Raw genomic sequence first — 13,844 nt, 5'->3', positions numbered from 1 at the left:
TGCTGGGGATTGCCATCTGAAATCTAATTTTTGGGCTTATAAACATCTCTTCCTTAGCCACCTACTTTCTGACTGAATTCAAGGCTTCTTCTGTGCCAGGGGATTCACCTCCCGTACCGTAAACCTGGTCCTAAGCTTTAGTAGGAAAGCTGCTGCTACTGTCTTGCTAAGTGGATATGGTGTGGCTGCCAGGCCACCTCCTAAATACTTGGATTTATTCCTGTAGATGAGTGCTGCTGCCAGCCATGGTCAGAGCTAACAGCTGAGATTCACAGCTGCTTAGAGTGCTGAGAAGACAGGGCTATGGAATGCTCAGCCCTAAGTGGGACATTAGAGTCACTCCTTCCAAAGCTCAGGGATCATCCCTGAGGGATAGAAAATGTATAGAATCCATCGTGGCATGGCTGTGGCACTCTTTGTATGGGAGCTGTGATAACCTACCCAAGATTGAGTCCTTCAACATTCTTCTGGAGGGGAGAGGTGCTTGGGTGAGACTTTATTGGCACGTAATAGTTGTCAGCTGGTAGGGGCTCACAGACCCTGCCCCTTCCTGAGGATCTGTAGACAGTTAAGAGTTGCTGAGGGAGGAAGAAATATGTTTGTTTGTTTGTTTTCCCCCAGTGGTGACGGCACTGGTAAGTTGCCCTTGACACTGTAAATAGCCTCTCACTCCTACTCTTTTAAAGAACCCTACTTAAACTCATTTGTTCACAAAAACAGGGGTAGGGATAAAAGACATGGAGTAGAAGGAAGACTGGGAAGAGGGAGTAGGTAAAGGGAACGAGAGGATAATGTAGGCTTACAGTGATCAAAACATATTACATACATCTATGTAATGTCATAGTGAGAACTATTATTGTGTATATTTAATATATGCTAATAGAAGCTCCAAAAAGTCAACTCTGGAACAAATTCTAGGTGTAGGTTGAGGAGGGATCCATGTAGTTTATAGCTTTGCTTTATGGTTCTCTGCCCACTCCCATGAGGGCAGAAGTTAATATTTAAAAGAGAGAAAATACTTTAATGGAAACAAGAAGGCTTTATTGTGAGTGGTCTATCAATATGGACAAACAAACATGCCAGGAACATGCCAGTCTGCACCTCTCAGAATGCTGATGGCTTGGTTTAAAAACTCTTGGTTTTTAAAAACAAGGTTTCTCTGTGTAGCTTTGGCTGTCCTGGGCCAGGCTGGCCTCAAACTCACAGAGGGCCACCTGCTTCTACCTCCCTGAACACTAGGATTAAAAGTGTGAGTCACCACACCCAGCTTTGGAGGCAACTCTTTAAGTTAATTATTGGAAGTTTTCAGAGATGGTTTTAGGTAGTGTGCCAAGAGTGGGTTTCATGGTGGCATTCCATGCCTTTTATCTTATTCACTGTTTATCACCTCTCTTGCTCTAAGTAACCATCCGTTTTCATGTTTTATGTGCACATGCAGGTATATATTTGTGTGTTTAAAACTCCTAGGCCTTGTCTATAAGAAAAATTATTAAAGATATTAACATTTAATATTTCAACACAGCCTCTGGCCCTCATTTCCCCATGACTATCTTTTATTGCTCCCTAAACATTGTCCCTCAGAACTGTATTCGGTTGCCTTCCTTGGGTCCTCTCTGCACAAACTTACTGACTGGGTGTTTTGTTGTTGTTTTAGTGTAGCTTTGATTCCCAATATTAATAATGTGTATGAATCCAAATATTAGAATTTTGTTTTTCCTTTTTGGTTTTTTGAGACAAGGTTTCTCTGTGTAGCCCTAGGTGTCCTAGAACTTGCTTTGTAGACCAGGCTGGCCTCCAACTCAGGTAGATCTACCTGCCTCTGCCTTGCTAGGATTAAAGGTATACACCACCATGCCAGGCTATGAGTGGTAATTTAATAATATGCTATGTTTCCGCCTAGGATTGAGATATGTTGGATTTTGCCCAAAATAATGCTCAGAGAACATGATCTATTCACTAACCCAAAATGTAAAAACTATTTAGGAAATGTTTATTGAAATAATAAAAATTGTCCTCAATCTCCAAATTAAAATAAATGTGCTAACAAACTTGTGGTCACATATAATTATTGTTAATGTTGGTTTGGTTTTGTTTTTTAAGACAGGATTTCTCTGTGCAGCCTTGGCTGTCCTGTAGCTTGCTTTGTAGACCAGGCTGGCCTTGAACTCACAGAACTACACCTGCCTCTCCCTCCCAAGTGCTGAGATTAAAGACATGCAGCACTGTTCCTGGCTTGGCTTGAGAATTTTAATTGTACAATAGGAGTCGGGTTGCATTTCAGTTCTGAATTTTAAGTGTAATTAGACAGGTTATCAATGGGAAAGACTTTATTGACTTGGAAATGTAGTAAGCAGAGGTGTGGAAGTGGAAATCCCGGTGTTGGTGGGAGCCATCATGATGTCATTGTTTTAGGGCTTGGTATTAGTACTGGAATGCAAATGCGTAAACGTTTCTATTCACAAAGTCCTGTATTTGATAATTTGTATAATGTAGTAAGGTAAGCATTAACTGGTGATTCTTGTGTAGCAAAGCTACTTTAGAACAAAAGAACTGAAGTATTTTTAACTCTTTATCCTCAGGATCCAAGTTCGAAACATGGCAACTCTAAAAGATAGTAAGTATGTTGTTTCTCTCCGTATGCAAAATAAGACAAACTAAATTTTGACAAATAGAAATAATTTTTAAAACATACCAGTTGGGCAGGCAACATGGCTTAGCAGATAAAAGATTCTAGCGATCACACTTAAGACCTCAGTGGAAAGAGAACCAACTCCTACAAGTTGTCCCCTGATCTCTATATGCACACTGTGGTACTCACCCATGTGTGCCCACACAAATAACAGTAAATATGTACATATATAGTAAATATGCATAATATATGCTTTGTTGGCCCATTGTATCGTTTTCAGAGTTGACAAATTAGTTTACATTGTATGCATTAGATCTTTTTGAAAGCCCGTATGAGATAACATAAAAGAGTGTTGGTCTTTATCTGCATAATAATGATGATGTAACCAGAAAATCTATACTCCTTCAGTGTGTTTGTATAAAGCAACTAAAAATATTGGTATGAATTAAGTAGGTAAGGTCGTTTTTGTCCAATTAATACTGTATGTGTATGTAATGTTCATTTCTATGTGTAAGGAGCCAGTCTTGCTCCTTGGCTGGGACTAGTTGGCACATTTAAATTAGTTTAGTTTCAGCTGCTTGTCTCTGGGCTAAGTGCTAATTATTCAGCTTGGCACTTAAGACCTCTGAATTCACAGATGAAATTGTACTGTGCCTCCTTTGTCTAACATGACACTTAATTTTTTTAGTTACCAGGAGACTGAAGTCCATCAAAAACATCCAGAAAATTACCAAGTCTATGAAGATGGTGGCAGCTGCGAAGTATGCCCGGGCTGAGCGGGAGCTGAAGCCAGCTCGGGTGTATGGAACAGGCTCCTTGGGTGAGTCAGGAAGAGTGTGGCTTGCAGAGATGATGTGCTCATAGTGATCTATGCTAGGTAGTTTTGTCAAAACTTAGATATATGTGGGAAGAAGGAATCCCAACTGAGAAATTCGCTCCGTGAGATTGGCCTGTGGGCATATTGTGTGGTATCTTGACTGCTAATTGATGTAGGCCATCCCTGGGCAGGAAGACCTGAACTGTATAAAGTAAGCAGAGAAAGCCAGTAAGCAATGATCCCCCGTGGCTTGTTTCAGTTCTTACCTCCAGGTCCGTGTGTTGGCTCCCTGAGGTGAGCCAAACTGTTGCTTGGAAGTATAAAATAAAATAAAATCTTTCCTCCCCAAGTTGATTTGAGTCCCTGTTGTATTGTTGTATCAGTAGAAACCAAACTAGGTTCCTTTCCTGGGCACTTTACATGTGCTTATGTTTTCATGTATGTGATTTACATGTACATGTAATTTTAGTACATACACCAGAGTCTGGGGACTTGCTTAGGGTTGCATGAGTGAACAAGAGCCCTCTGTATATTTTGCCACAAAGCCTGTGTATTAGCACTGTCCATAACTGTTAACTTTAAAATTAACAGCCTAAACTAGGTTATTACACTACTCTCTGAAAGACTGGGAAATGGTATTCTTCCTGTCAATAACCTTGTATGCTGTTAGGACAGCAGGGTGGGGATAAGGAGTGTGAAAGCAGACAGGGCAATAGGGACTCAATTGTAACTTTATGTAATCTGTTCTTGATTCCTTTTTCTATAGAGGAAATTGGCATGGCATTTTTAAGAACTTGGACTTTGTGTTTATATGATTTTGTACTGATTTGGTTATTAATTTGCCTAGAGATAAGCAAAATTAAGCGGTAGGACGTTTCCCATCCTAACTCTAATTACATCATCCAGATTTTTGCATTATCATGCTGTCTTGCACTAAATGAAGTCAATGTCAAAGGATTCTTAACTTACTGTGAAAAGTTTTCAAATTTGAAAGTGAAGATGGTAGTATGTTACGATTGGCGCCTGTTGCTCGGTCTTTCCAGCCTTCTAGCTGGTGCCTTACTTCTGCTCTCTTCTAGTGTTTTCACCAGGGCTGCAGTAATTACCTGTGGCTGTCTTCATTCTGTGCCTCCTGTAGGGCTCTTCACTAGAATGCAGTTGTCAGTGGCCCTCAAGCCTTTACACTGCTCTGTTCCTGCTCCATCTCCCTGCCCACACTGCTGCTGTTTCATTCCTTTGTTTGCTTTATGCAGGTTTCCACTTGTCTACAGGCCTCTCAAGCCATCTTATCCCCAGTGGTATCTTTTCATATCACTTCCTGTACTTTATTTCTCCTGTCATTATGTTATAGGGTTCTTGGTTTTCTTCATCTTGAAGGAAAAGAATTCAGTGAAGAGACAGAAAATATAAAGAGCAGTTTATTAGAGATTGAAGTAGGCTGCCCATGAGGCAGTATAACAGTGGCTTTTCCATTGTGGATTTAAAGAAATGTTTCTTAGGTGGGTAGCATATTACAGAGATAAGAGCCAAGATAGAGTTATTAAAGGAGGGTGAAGGAAACTCTTCCAAAGAGAAATACCTTCCCTTCTTTTGGATATTTCTCTCATAATCATCTAGAAACATCCACAATGAGGATATAAAAAACACTGTAAACAATAACCTTTTTTATTAAGGCATCTGTATGGGGGATGCTCTGCTTTTATGATTTTTAATTTTGTGTCTGTGTAAAGTGACAACAGAGGCTAGAAGAGGGTGTCAGATCCCCTGGAACTGGAGTTATAGGTGGTTGTGAGCTGCCTGATGCCGTGGGGTCTGGGAACCAAACTCAGGTTTGCTGCGAGAGCACCAAGTGCTGTTTACCACTGAGCCATCTCTCCAGCCTGTGCCTCAATGTCTGATGTGACAAGAGCAATCTTCCTCCAGTTTAAAGGACATTTAAGTATAAAGGGTGTTCTGATGGTCACAAGCCAGTCCCAGCAAGATCCAGTTACAGTTTCTTTGATGACCTTGTACCTAACGCCTTTGAGATTGCTCAGGGTCCCTGTTTCTTCTTAGGACTGGCTTTTGATTGAAGAACTAAGGCATTATGAATCCTGGGCCAATATTTTACAGTAGTATCTTGGACTGTACAAACAGGGCTCATGCTGTCTTCTAGGACTCTTATCACCCTGCCATCAAGGTCTGTCACATACACATAAGTGTATGTATACTGTGTATATGTAGAAGCCAGAGGTGGATGTCAGATGTTTTCTTCAGTCAAATCTCTACCGTATTCTTGAGGTAGGCTTTCACTGAACAATTTCATCTTTGTAGGATGGAACCCAGGGCCTCATACTATAGTCTCGTAGTGCTTGAGCTACACCTCTGGCCCTATACACATTTAAGCACTTCATTTCTTTACTAGTTTGCTCAATCAGAATTGAAACAAAGTTAATACTCAGAAAGAAAGGAGTTCTTTTCAAATTTTTATCTTCTTTCTATGAAGAGGGGAGTCACTTAACTGGTTGTTTCTTGCTAATAAGAGTAAATATAAGGAATACTTCCTCCATGTCTCTAACACACAGTTCTTTCCTCCTGGCCCAAGACATCTCATGGGTATCTGTGATGGAGCAGTTAGAACAGATGCTCCTGGCAGCTTCTGAGGTGATTAAGCTGAAGCATCCTCACTTCCAGACAGTAAATGGACATTCATTTAAATATCTCAAAATTGGACAGGCGTTTATACTATGCTGTAATGAAATCTAAAAGAGGTGTATGTGATCTTCACACTCTCTGGATTTTGAAAGTGAAGATGATAGTAGGTTAGGATTGGTGCCTGTTGCTCAGTCTTTCGTGTTCTTTATTTAAGCTCGGGGAGGGGACACTTAGGTATAAAAACGTGAGATTCCTGCTCTATAGTGAAAACAGAAATGGTTTTCTTAAGGTGAGTGAATATGGTGGCTGTGAAGATGAACCTGCAGCCCTGGCAGCAGCCAGCTAGTAAAAGCCACCCCTGGGCCTGGCTTTTCAGCCCCTCAACTTCTTGTTTTCTGTCTCAGGTAACTCATCTAGTACGATCTACGTATTTTAAATCCTGCTTAATTTTCTTCTTTGCTTCTACCTCTTGGAAAACCAGACCAGAAAAGTTGGTAAAGTAATTCCAAAAATATATTTGCACCCATAACTTCTATATCAGCAAATTTTGTAGAACAAGAGCTTGATGAAGTACACATTACATGAGAGGCTCGATAAATACTTGCTTACTACTATATAGAAATCCAGTGCTTAGTTAAGCAGGTACTTTGTGATCTGTGCTTCTTTTGGTTGTATCTAGGCATTTTAGACAGTATTTTAAAAAGCTGTCTACCTTGGTGCTGTCTTTCCTGGTTGTACATAGCAGTATACAAATGCCCCTGATTATACTCCTCAGGAGCCACTTAAGGAAAGTGCACAGTTGAAATTAGAGATTATCGCTACATTTCCTATAAATTTTATTTCAATACTCTTCCTGTTTTGTTTTTAGCTCTATATGAGAAGGCTGATATTAAGGGACCTGAAGATAAGAAGAAACACCTCCTTATTGGTGTGTCCTCAGATCGAGGACTTTGTGGTGCTATTCATTCCTCAGTGGCTAAACAGATGAAGAATGAGGTGGCTACCCTCACAGCTGCTGGAAAAGAAGTTATGATTGTTGGAGTTGGTGAAAAAATCAGGGGCATACTTTTTAGGTAAGTGAGATGGTGTCATGTTGAGAAGAGTGGGAAACATGGATGAATGGAAGTCTCTGTGATAGAGAGGTTTTTTTCATGATATATTGGAGTGTGTATCCTGTGTGTTGCTTTTTACATTGTGCCTGTGCATGTTTGTACACTTCTTGATACCGTCGGTGTAATACAAGGAAAATTGCAAGAGTTATTGGCATTAAGCTAAGAAAGGAATCCTTAGAGTTGTCACAGCCTGGAAATGTTAAAAAGGAACAGTAGCCATTCAGATTGGACAGAAGGAATATAAATAGAAAGGCCTGGCTTGTCCTTAGTTCTTTGCAGGTGCCCTTAAAGGAGTAGTCATGGTGTGTAGACTCAGACAGTCCACCACCCACATCCCCACAAAAACCTGGCCCTTGCCAACTCCTTTCTATTTTCTTTCAACGCTATCTCGTTAACTATTTTTTTGTGATCTCCAGGACTCACTCTGACCAGTTTTTGGTGTCGTTCAAAGATGTGGGACGGAAGCCTCCTACTTTTGGAGATGCGTCAGTCATTGCCCTTGAATTGCTAAATTCTGGATATGAATTTGATGAAGGCTCTATCATTTTTAATCGGTTCAAGTAAGAACATTTAGAATTCAAGCTCTTTCATGTGAATGTCTGCTTAGTTTAGAAATTATTTTGCTATTCACTGATGTCTGTCATTTCAGGTCTGTTATCTCTTACAAGACAGAAGAAAAACCCATCTTCTCTCTGAATACCATTGCCTCTGCTGGTAAGCTGCTTTCACATGGCAATGTCACACGCGTTGGGTCAGGAGACCTCTACACTAAGGAAAGCTGGTGCTTTTGGGGTTGTTTTGTTGCTCTTAAAGTCTGAAATGGAGTTAGTCTGTAGCCCAGGCTTGTCTCAGATTTTCATCTTCCTGCTCAGCCTCCCAGGTAGTTAGGATCGTAAGTGTACACTGCCTCCCTTGTATTAGGCTGTTGAAAGAATCACTGGACAGGGACTGGGGAGACAGCTCAGTGGTTAAGAGCACCTGCTACTCTTGCAAAGGATGTGGGCTTCCTTCCCAACATCCACTTGCCAGCTCACAATTGACTTTCATTTTACTTCTAACCCTCTTCTGGCCCTGTGGACATCAGGCAAGTGTGCAAAACACTCATACACATAAGATAAAAATAGAAAGAGAGAGAGAAAGGAGGAGGGAAGGAAAGAAAAGGCAGCAGCACCAGTAGTGCTTTCCAGGACCCTTAATCAAGTTGTAGACACCAGCAGATCCACTCTTTGATTTATTGAGCAAATATCATTAAGCATACTCCTGTTTTTGATGATGAAAAGCTTTGGTAAAAGTTGGCTTTATGCTGTTTGCCAGCAACTACTGTGCCATCAGATATCTAGGTTAGAGATTTAAAAATGCTCAAAACTCATTTGTGACCGATTGAACCTGTCATCGTATTGTTAGATAGTCATCTTTATTCTGTAACACATCTTAGAAATAACTCTAACTCATATTTATTATATTTCATCTTTTGAATTTTACATTTGTTTCTTTTGGGTGGGGGTTTTGTATATTTGTTGTTTTTCTTTTTTCCTTTTAGAGTTTGGGTGTTCCCAGGCTGGACTCCAAATGCACAGTCCCTGCTTCTGCTTCCTGTGTGTGACACCCACTGTGGGTTTTTTGTTTTTCAATAATGTGCAAAATAGAAGTTAAAGTCAATACCATCTGAGATTTGTTGTAACACAGTACTATTTCAGCACTTATGAATTAATTTGGAATGTTCTGGTAAATGTCTACATTAATCCAAAATTCATGTCAGTTTCTAGCTCTTCTAGTCCTCATGTTAGGAAGTCCTTTTCTCTCACTGTCGGATTGACATTCATATTTCTTTAATAACTAATGATTGGAGTGAATTTTTTTAACACTATTAGATTCAGTCCTTTTTTATAATTGAAAAAATACTATAGAGTGCTATATATGTGACAAATGCTTGGCTCGTTACTCTTTAGAAGGCATTATAATGGTGAAACCCAACACCCTACACTCTGTACCCATAGCTGAGGACTGAACCAAGCTCCTTGCACTTGGTAGGCAAATGTTCTACCATTGAGTTGAATCCCCAACCTCATAACTGAAATTAGGTGCTTATTTTATTTATTACTATTATCAATATAATATTATAATACTCAGCAAGACCCAAAGTCTAAAAGGAAAAAAAACAATAATTATACAGAACCCCCCAAAAGAAAGTAAACAAATGTAAACCGGAAAAGATGAAATGTAATAAATACAAAGAAGAGTTATTTCTAAGATAACTAGTAAAGATATTATAACAAATATTATAATATGTTAATTTTGATATTTGGGGTTTTGTTTTGTTTTTTTTCTGAGACAGTGTTTCTCTATAATAGCATTGGCTGTCCTGGCACCCACTCAGTAGACCAGGCTGGCCTTGAACTAAAGAAATCTACCTGCCTCTGCCTCCTGATTGCTAGAATTAAAGATGTGTGCTGCTACCACCTGGTTTAGTGTTTATTCTAATGCCAGCTCCTTAACATTAACATTAACTCTGAAGTAAAATGCTAAATACCTACTGACACATATTTTGCTGATAATCTCTTATGGAAATAGAAAATATTATTAGAATAGACTCATTTAACTCAAGCTGATTTCTATAATTATAAAAGTTCTTAGGTCTTCATCTATATTCTACAACGAAACTTCTGTTTTGTTTTGTTTTGTTTTATTTTGAACAGAGAGCATGAGTATTTATGATGACATTGATAGTGATGTGCTGCAGAATTACCAGGAATATAATCTGGCCAACATCATCTACTACTCCCTGAAAGAGTCCACCACCAGTGAGCAGAGTGCCAGGATGACAGCCATGGACAACGCCAGCAAGAACGCTTGTAAGCCTTGATACTATGCTACAGCACATTGTTAGCCTGTACCTGGAAACATGGGATTAGACAGAGCTTCAGGAACACCTAGAGCCCAACTGTGTCTCTGCTGAAGCGGGGTTGTGAATGTTGCTCAGAGGAGCACCAAAAATGATAACAATATTTTGTCTTGTTGAGGTGTCCATCTTACTTGATAAGTAGAGAATTTGCAAAGACTGTGAAAGTAGCTTGTGGGAAAGGTAAAAAAATAACTTGATAAATTCTTACTGGGCCGAGAGGCCAGTTTGGGGATCCAAAATGCAGCAGGGGCTCTTCAGTTAAGCAGAAATTACTCTTTCCTAGTTTTTTATTTTGTTGTCTATCCCTTTTGTTTACAGCTGAAATGATTGACAAATTGACATTGACGTTCAACCGTACCCGCCAGGCTGTCATCACAAAGGAGTTGATTGAAATCATCTCTGGGGCTGCTGCTCTGTAAGTAATATAGTTGGGTGCCTTGAAGGTTTTGTTAGCTCTGCACGTGGTTTAGTGAGCCTCTGTTTGCATGAGTTTTCTGTTTTGTGAAAACCAGAAAGACTTGTTGCAGCATCTTGTGTCCGTTCATCAAATCTGGGTGGAAGGGGGGGGGGTCCCTTGTATATTCCGATTGTCTGAGCTGAAACATTCAAGTTGAATATCCTATCTTGAGAGATAAGTATGTGTGCAGCTTTGACTTTCCTAAAGTATTAGGAACAGAGCTATGAATAGTTCAGTATCAATTTGGAAAGTCTGTCTTTATAAGCCAAACTTTCTGAGTTACTGGACTGGTTTTAGGTCTGGTCTTAAATAATCCTATTAATTACTGAGTGATGGGAATTTTAAATTATCAAATGTCCTAAATTGGTACCATAAAATAGCATACTGCTTTCCTCCAGAAAATTTCCAGATTGTTAGGAAATTAAACTGGACATGAATTGTGTGCAGTTCGCCAGGCACAAGGCACTTGTGATAGTGTGGAGTGTGTTGCCTTTGGCTCACTGAATCTTAACCTCCTCCTGACTGGTCACCAAGTTCTCTGAATTTTACCTTCCAAATCTCTCGTTACTCTTTTTTTTTTTTAATCTTTTTTCACACCACTTACTACAGATTATGGTCATCTCCTAAAGTATAAGAGGGTTTGCTGTGGTTGGCTAGAGATGGGGGGTCTAGTATGTTGCCCAAGCTGGTCTCAAACTCTTAGTCTCAAGCTACCTTCTCTCTGCATCTCCTCAGGAGCTGAGGTCATAGCCTGGCCTGGCAATAGCTGGAATTTGTAGGTGCCAGACCCACCAGATGTACTATAGGCAGTCTTTGTTTTCAGAGAATCCACTATCTTGACAGAGGAGACAGGAATTAAAGAAGGCAATGCAGAATTATGAGGTGGGAAAACTGTGGTCCAGGGCCATGTTGTAAAGGGTTATAAAAGGACAGTATAGCCCACAAGGCCTAAAATACTTCCTTAAGGCTTTTCACAAAATTGTCCTGTAAAAAATAGTCTAGTGTGTTGTGTATGATCCTGTATTTCCGGCTATTAGCACTTTTTCCAATAGAATCCTGTACAGTTATTTACTTGCTTGGCCCTCAGCTACTTTGATCTTTAAACACATGTTGTTTCTCACCTCCAAGGAGGTACACGGGGTTTTGCTTGGGCTCAGTTCATTTCTTCTGATTGCTCCATTCTTTCTTCATCTGACACTAGAGGAATCCTTCCAGAAAACTAACCTTTGTCGTTTGAGTGAGGTATATTTTAGTATTTGCCTTCACTTTGTCTTAGCACTTGTGCCATTTTATCAGGGATTGACTTTGTATTGATCACTGTCCTCCTTAAGCCTTGGAGGGGTGGAGTCTGAGAAATGATTGAGCCAGTGGCATATGATAGAAGTTGCAACTTGACTTTGTCAGCCTTGCCATCCTGAGCATCGTGTTCCTCAACTGTTTTGGTTTCTGAACATAGCTTTGTTGGGACTGACCCATCTCCCAGGCTGGTCATCATTCCCTTATTAGTATCACAGAATATAGCATCTTTATGCTCAATTTATAAACATGGTTAATGTACTCTATCTTGACTCCAGGGATTTTGTCTCCAATGACAGAGTAATACTAGGATTAAGTCATTTTGACTTTTTGCCAAATGCTAAGCTGACATTTTTGAATGTTAAGTATGGCATGGCTTGGGGGAAAGAACTGACTTCTCAAAGTCTGAGAACAGTATGATTCAGGGAACACAGTTCTTTCTTGCTTCTGAAAAGGGGATATGAACTGTGAGGATTTAAATTCTTCACAGTTGAAGGTGAGGCTTTTTTTTTCTTCTTCTTTAAGAAGGTGAGAAACCAAGCTGGGCATGGTAGTACATGCCTGTAATCCCAGCTCTTGAGGGGGCAGAGGCAGGTGGATCTCTGTGTGATCAAGGTCAGCCTGGTCTACAAAGCAAGTCCAGGACAGCTAAGGCTATACAGAGAATCCCAGTCTTGAAAACTAGCAAAATCAAGGAAAATGAAGATTGGGACATTAAGCTGAGAATTTAGAAAAAGCAATCTTAATTGAAAATGTATTTTCACTTTCTCGATAATTTAAATCCCATCTTGTGCAGTCTCAACAGTGAATTACTTGTTTGAATGAATTTGCATGCTCTGTAACCTATCAGGTATTGTGGTTCAAAATTTAATACAAACATTGTCTATTTAAGTGATAAAATGAAAAGCATGGATAAATCGTATTTACATTGTCAGCTTAAAATGTCTTCAATGTATATTATCTTTTAAATTTGGAAAATTATATGTTGTCTTGCCTATTTGTATGAATGTTTTTTTGCTACCTCTGACTACGTTGGAATCTGACATTTTATATCACTGTTGTTTTTAAAGATTTTATCCGTTTACACTGTATGCTCAGGGTAACATGCAAAGAAATGCCCTGTAGTTAACTAGCATGGATTGCTTTTAACCTGCCTGTTTTGTGCTCTTTTCCCTTCTAATATAATAACCAGGGATTAATGAAAATCAAGTTGCATCCTCAGACAAGAGGTAAAGTTCACACAGTCTTCCCCTAAGCCTTCAGCTAAGACACCTAGCCAGCTATTGCCAAAGTTAGCAGTTTCTAGTCAGCATTACAAGTTAGCAGTAATGAAATTACTTGACAGGGGTAGTTCTAGTGCAGCCAACTTGTGGGTGTGGCTGGGCCAGTACCAGATGAGGCGGAAGGAACTAAGTGTGGGTGCTGTTAGTGAGCCTTTTACAGTGTTATTGTACATTGAATGTGTTTTAGACAGCGTGGCTATAAGAAAATAACGTTAGGCTTAGAGAACTTGAATTATTGTAGAGTACTTAAGCGTAGGTTAGTGAGAGCAGTGATTCTCAAACCTTATGGTCTAGAACTCCTAATGTCTGGTTTATAAGAGGGACTCCTCTTTGTTTTGTGGTGTTTTGCATAGCCTCTGGAGAAACAGTCATTTATTTGAGTGGGAATGAGGATGAAATAGCATTATTATGAAACCAGTTTGCCCTCATAAATCCCAGAGAGTTCCGTAGACCAGAATTGGAGAACAACTGCATCTTACTGTATAAGTGCAGTTCTGTGTACCCCATTTAAGAATGTGTTCTTCCTTATTTTCCACAAGGAATCTTGTTTGACTCCCATTTGTTCTATACTGTTTTTCAGGTAAAGAAGGGAAACCCACAGCAAGCTGATTTTAACTGATTGCTGTCTTTGTCAAAAGAAACTTGGTCTGCTCAGTTCAAAGACAGCAAGATGTTTGTAAATTATCTTACAATAAACAACTTACACTGAGAAAA

The 13,844-nt window shown here is 39.7% G+C and overlaps 1 protein-coding gene across 2 annotated transcripts; it reads left to right on the top strand.

Annotated features, from left to right (window-relative positions):
* Nucleotides 1-2,579: 2,579 nt before the first annotated feature.
* LOC129685752 (ATP synthase subunit gamma, mitochondrial) lies at nt 2,580-13,844 on the top strand (the record flags this gene model as incomplete). 2 transcript variants are annotated; one of them, XM_055619254.1, is given in 9 exon segments in its annotated part: nt 2,580-2,614; nt 3,318-3,449; nt 6,949-7,153; nt 7,609-7,752; nt 7,842-7,906; nt 9,889-10,044; nt 10,413-10,509; nt 13,040-13,076; nt 13,711-13,844. In XM_055619254.1, coding segments are annotated over 8 exon segments (841 nt in total), but the record flags the coding sequence as incomplete, so codon positions are not given.

The sequence above is a fragment of the Psammomys obesus genome, unplaced genomic scaffold (genome assembly GCF_907164565.1).
Source record: "Psammomys obesus unplaced genomic scaffold, mPsaObe1.curated_primary_1811, whole genome shotgun sequence".
Classification (NCBI taxonomy): Eukaryota; Metazoa; Chordata; class Mammalia; order Rodentia; family Muridae; genus Psammomys; species Psammomys obesus.
Note: the sequence above shows the minus strand (reverse complement) of the source record. Positions and strands in the feature narration are given on the sequence as shown.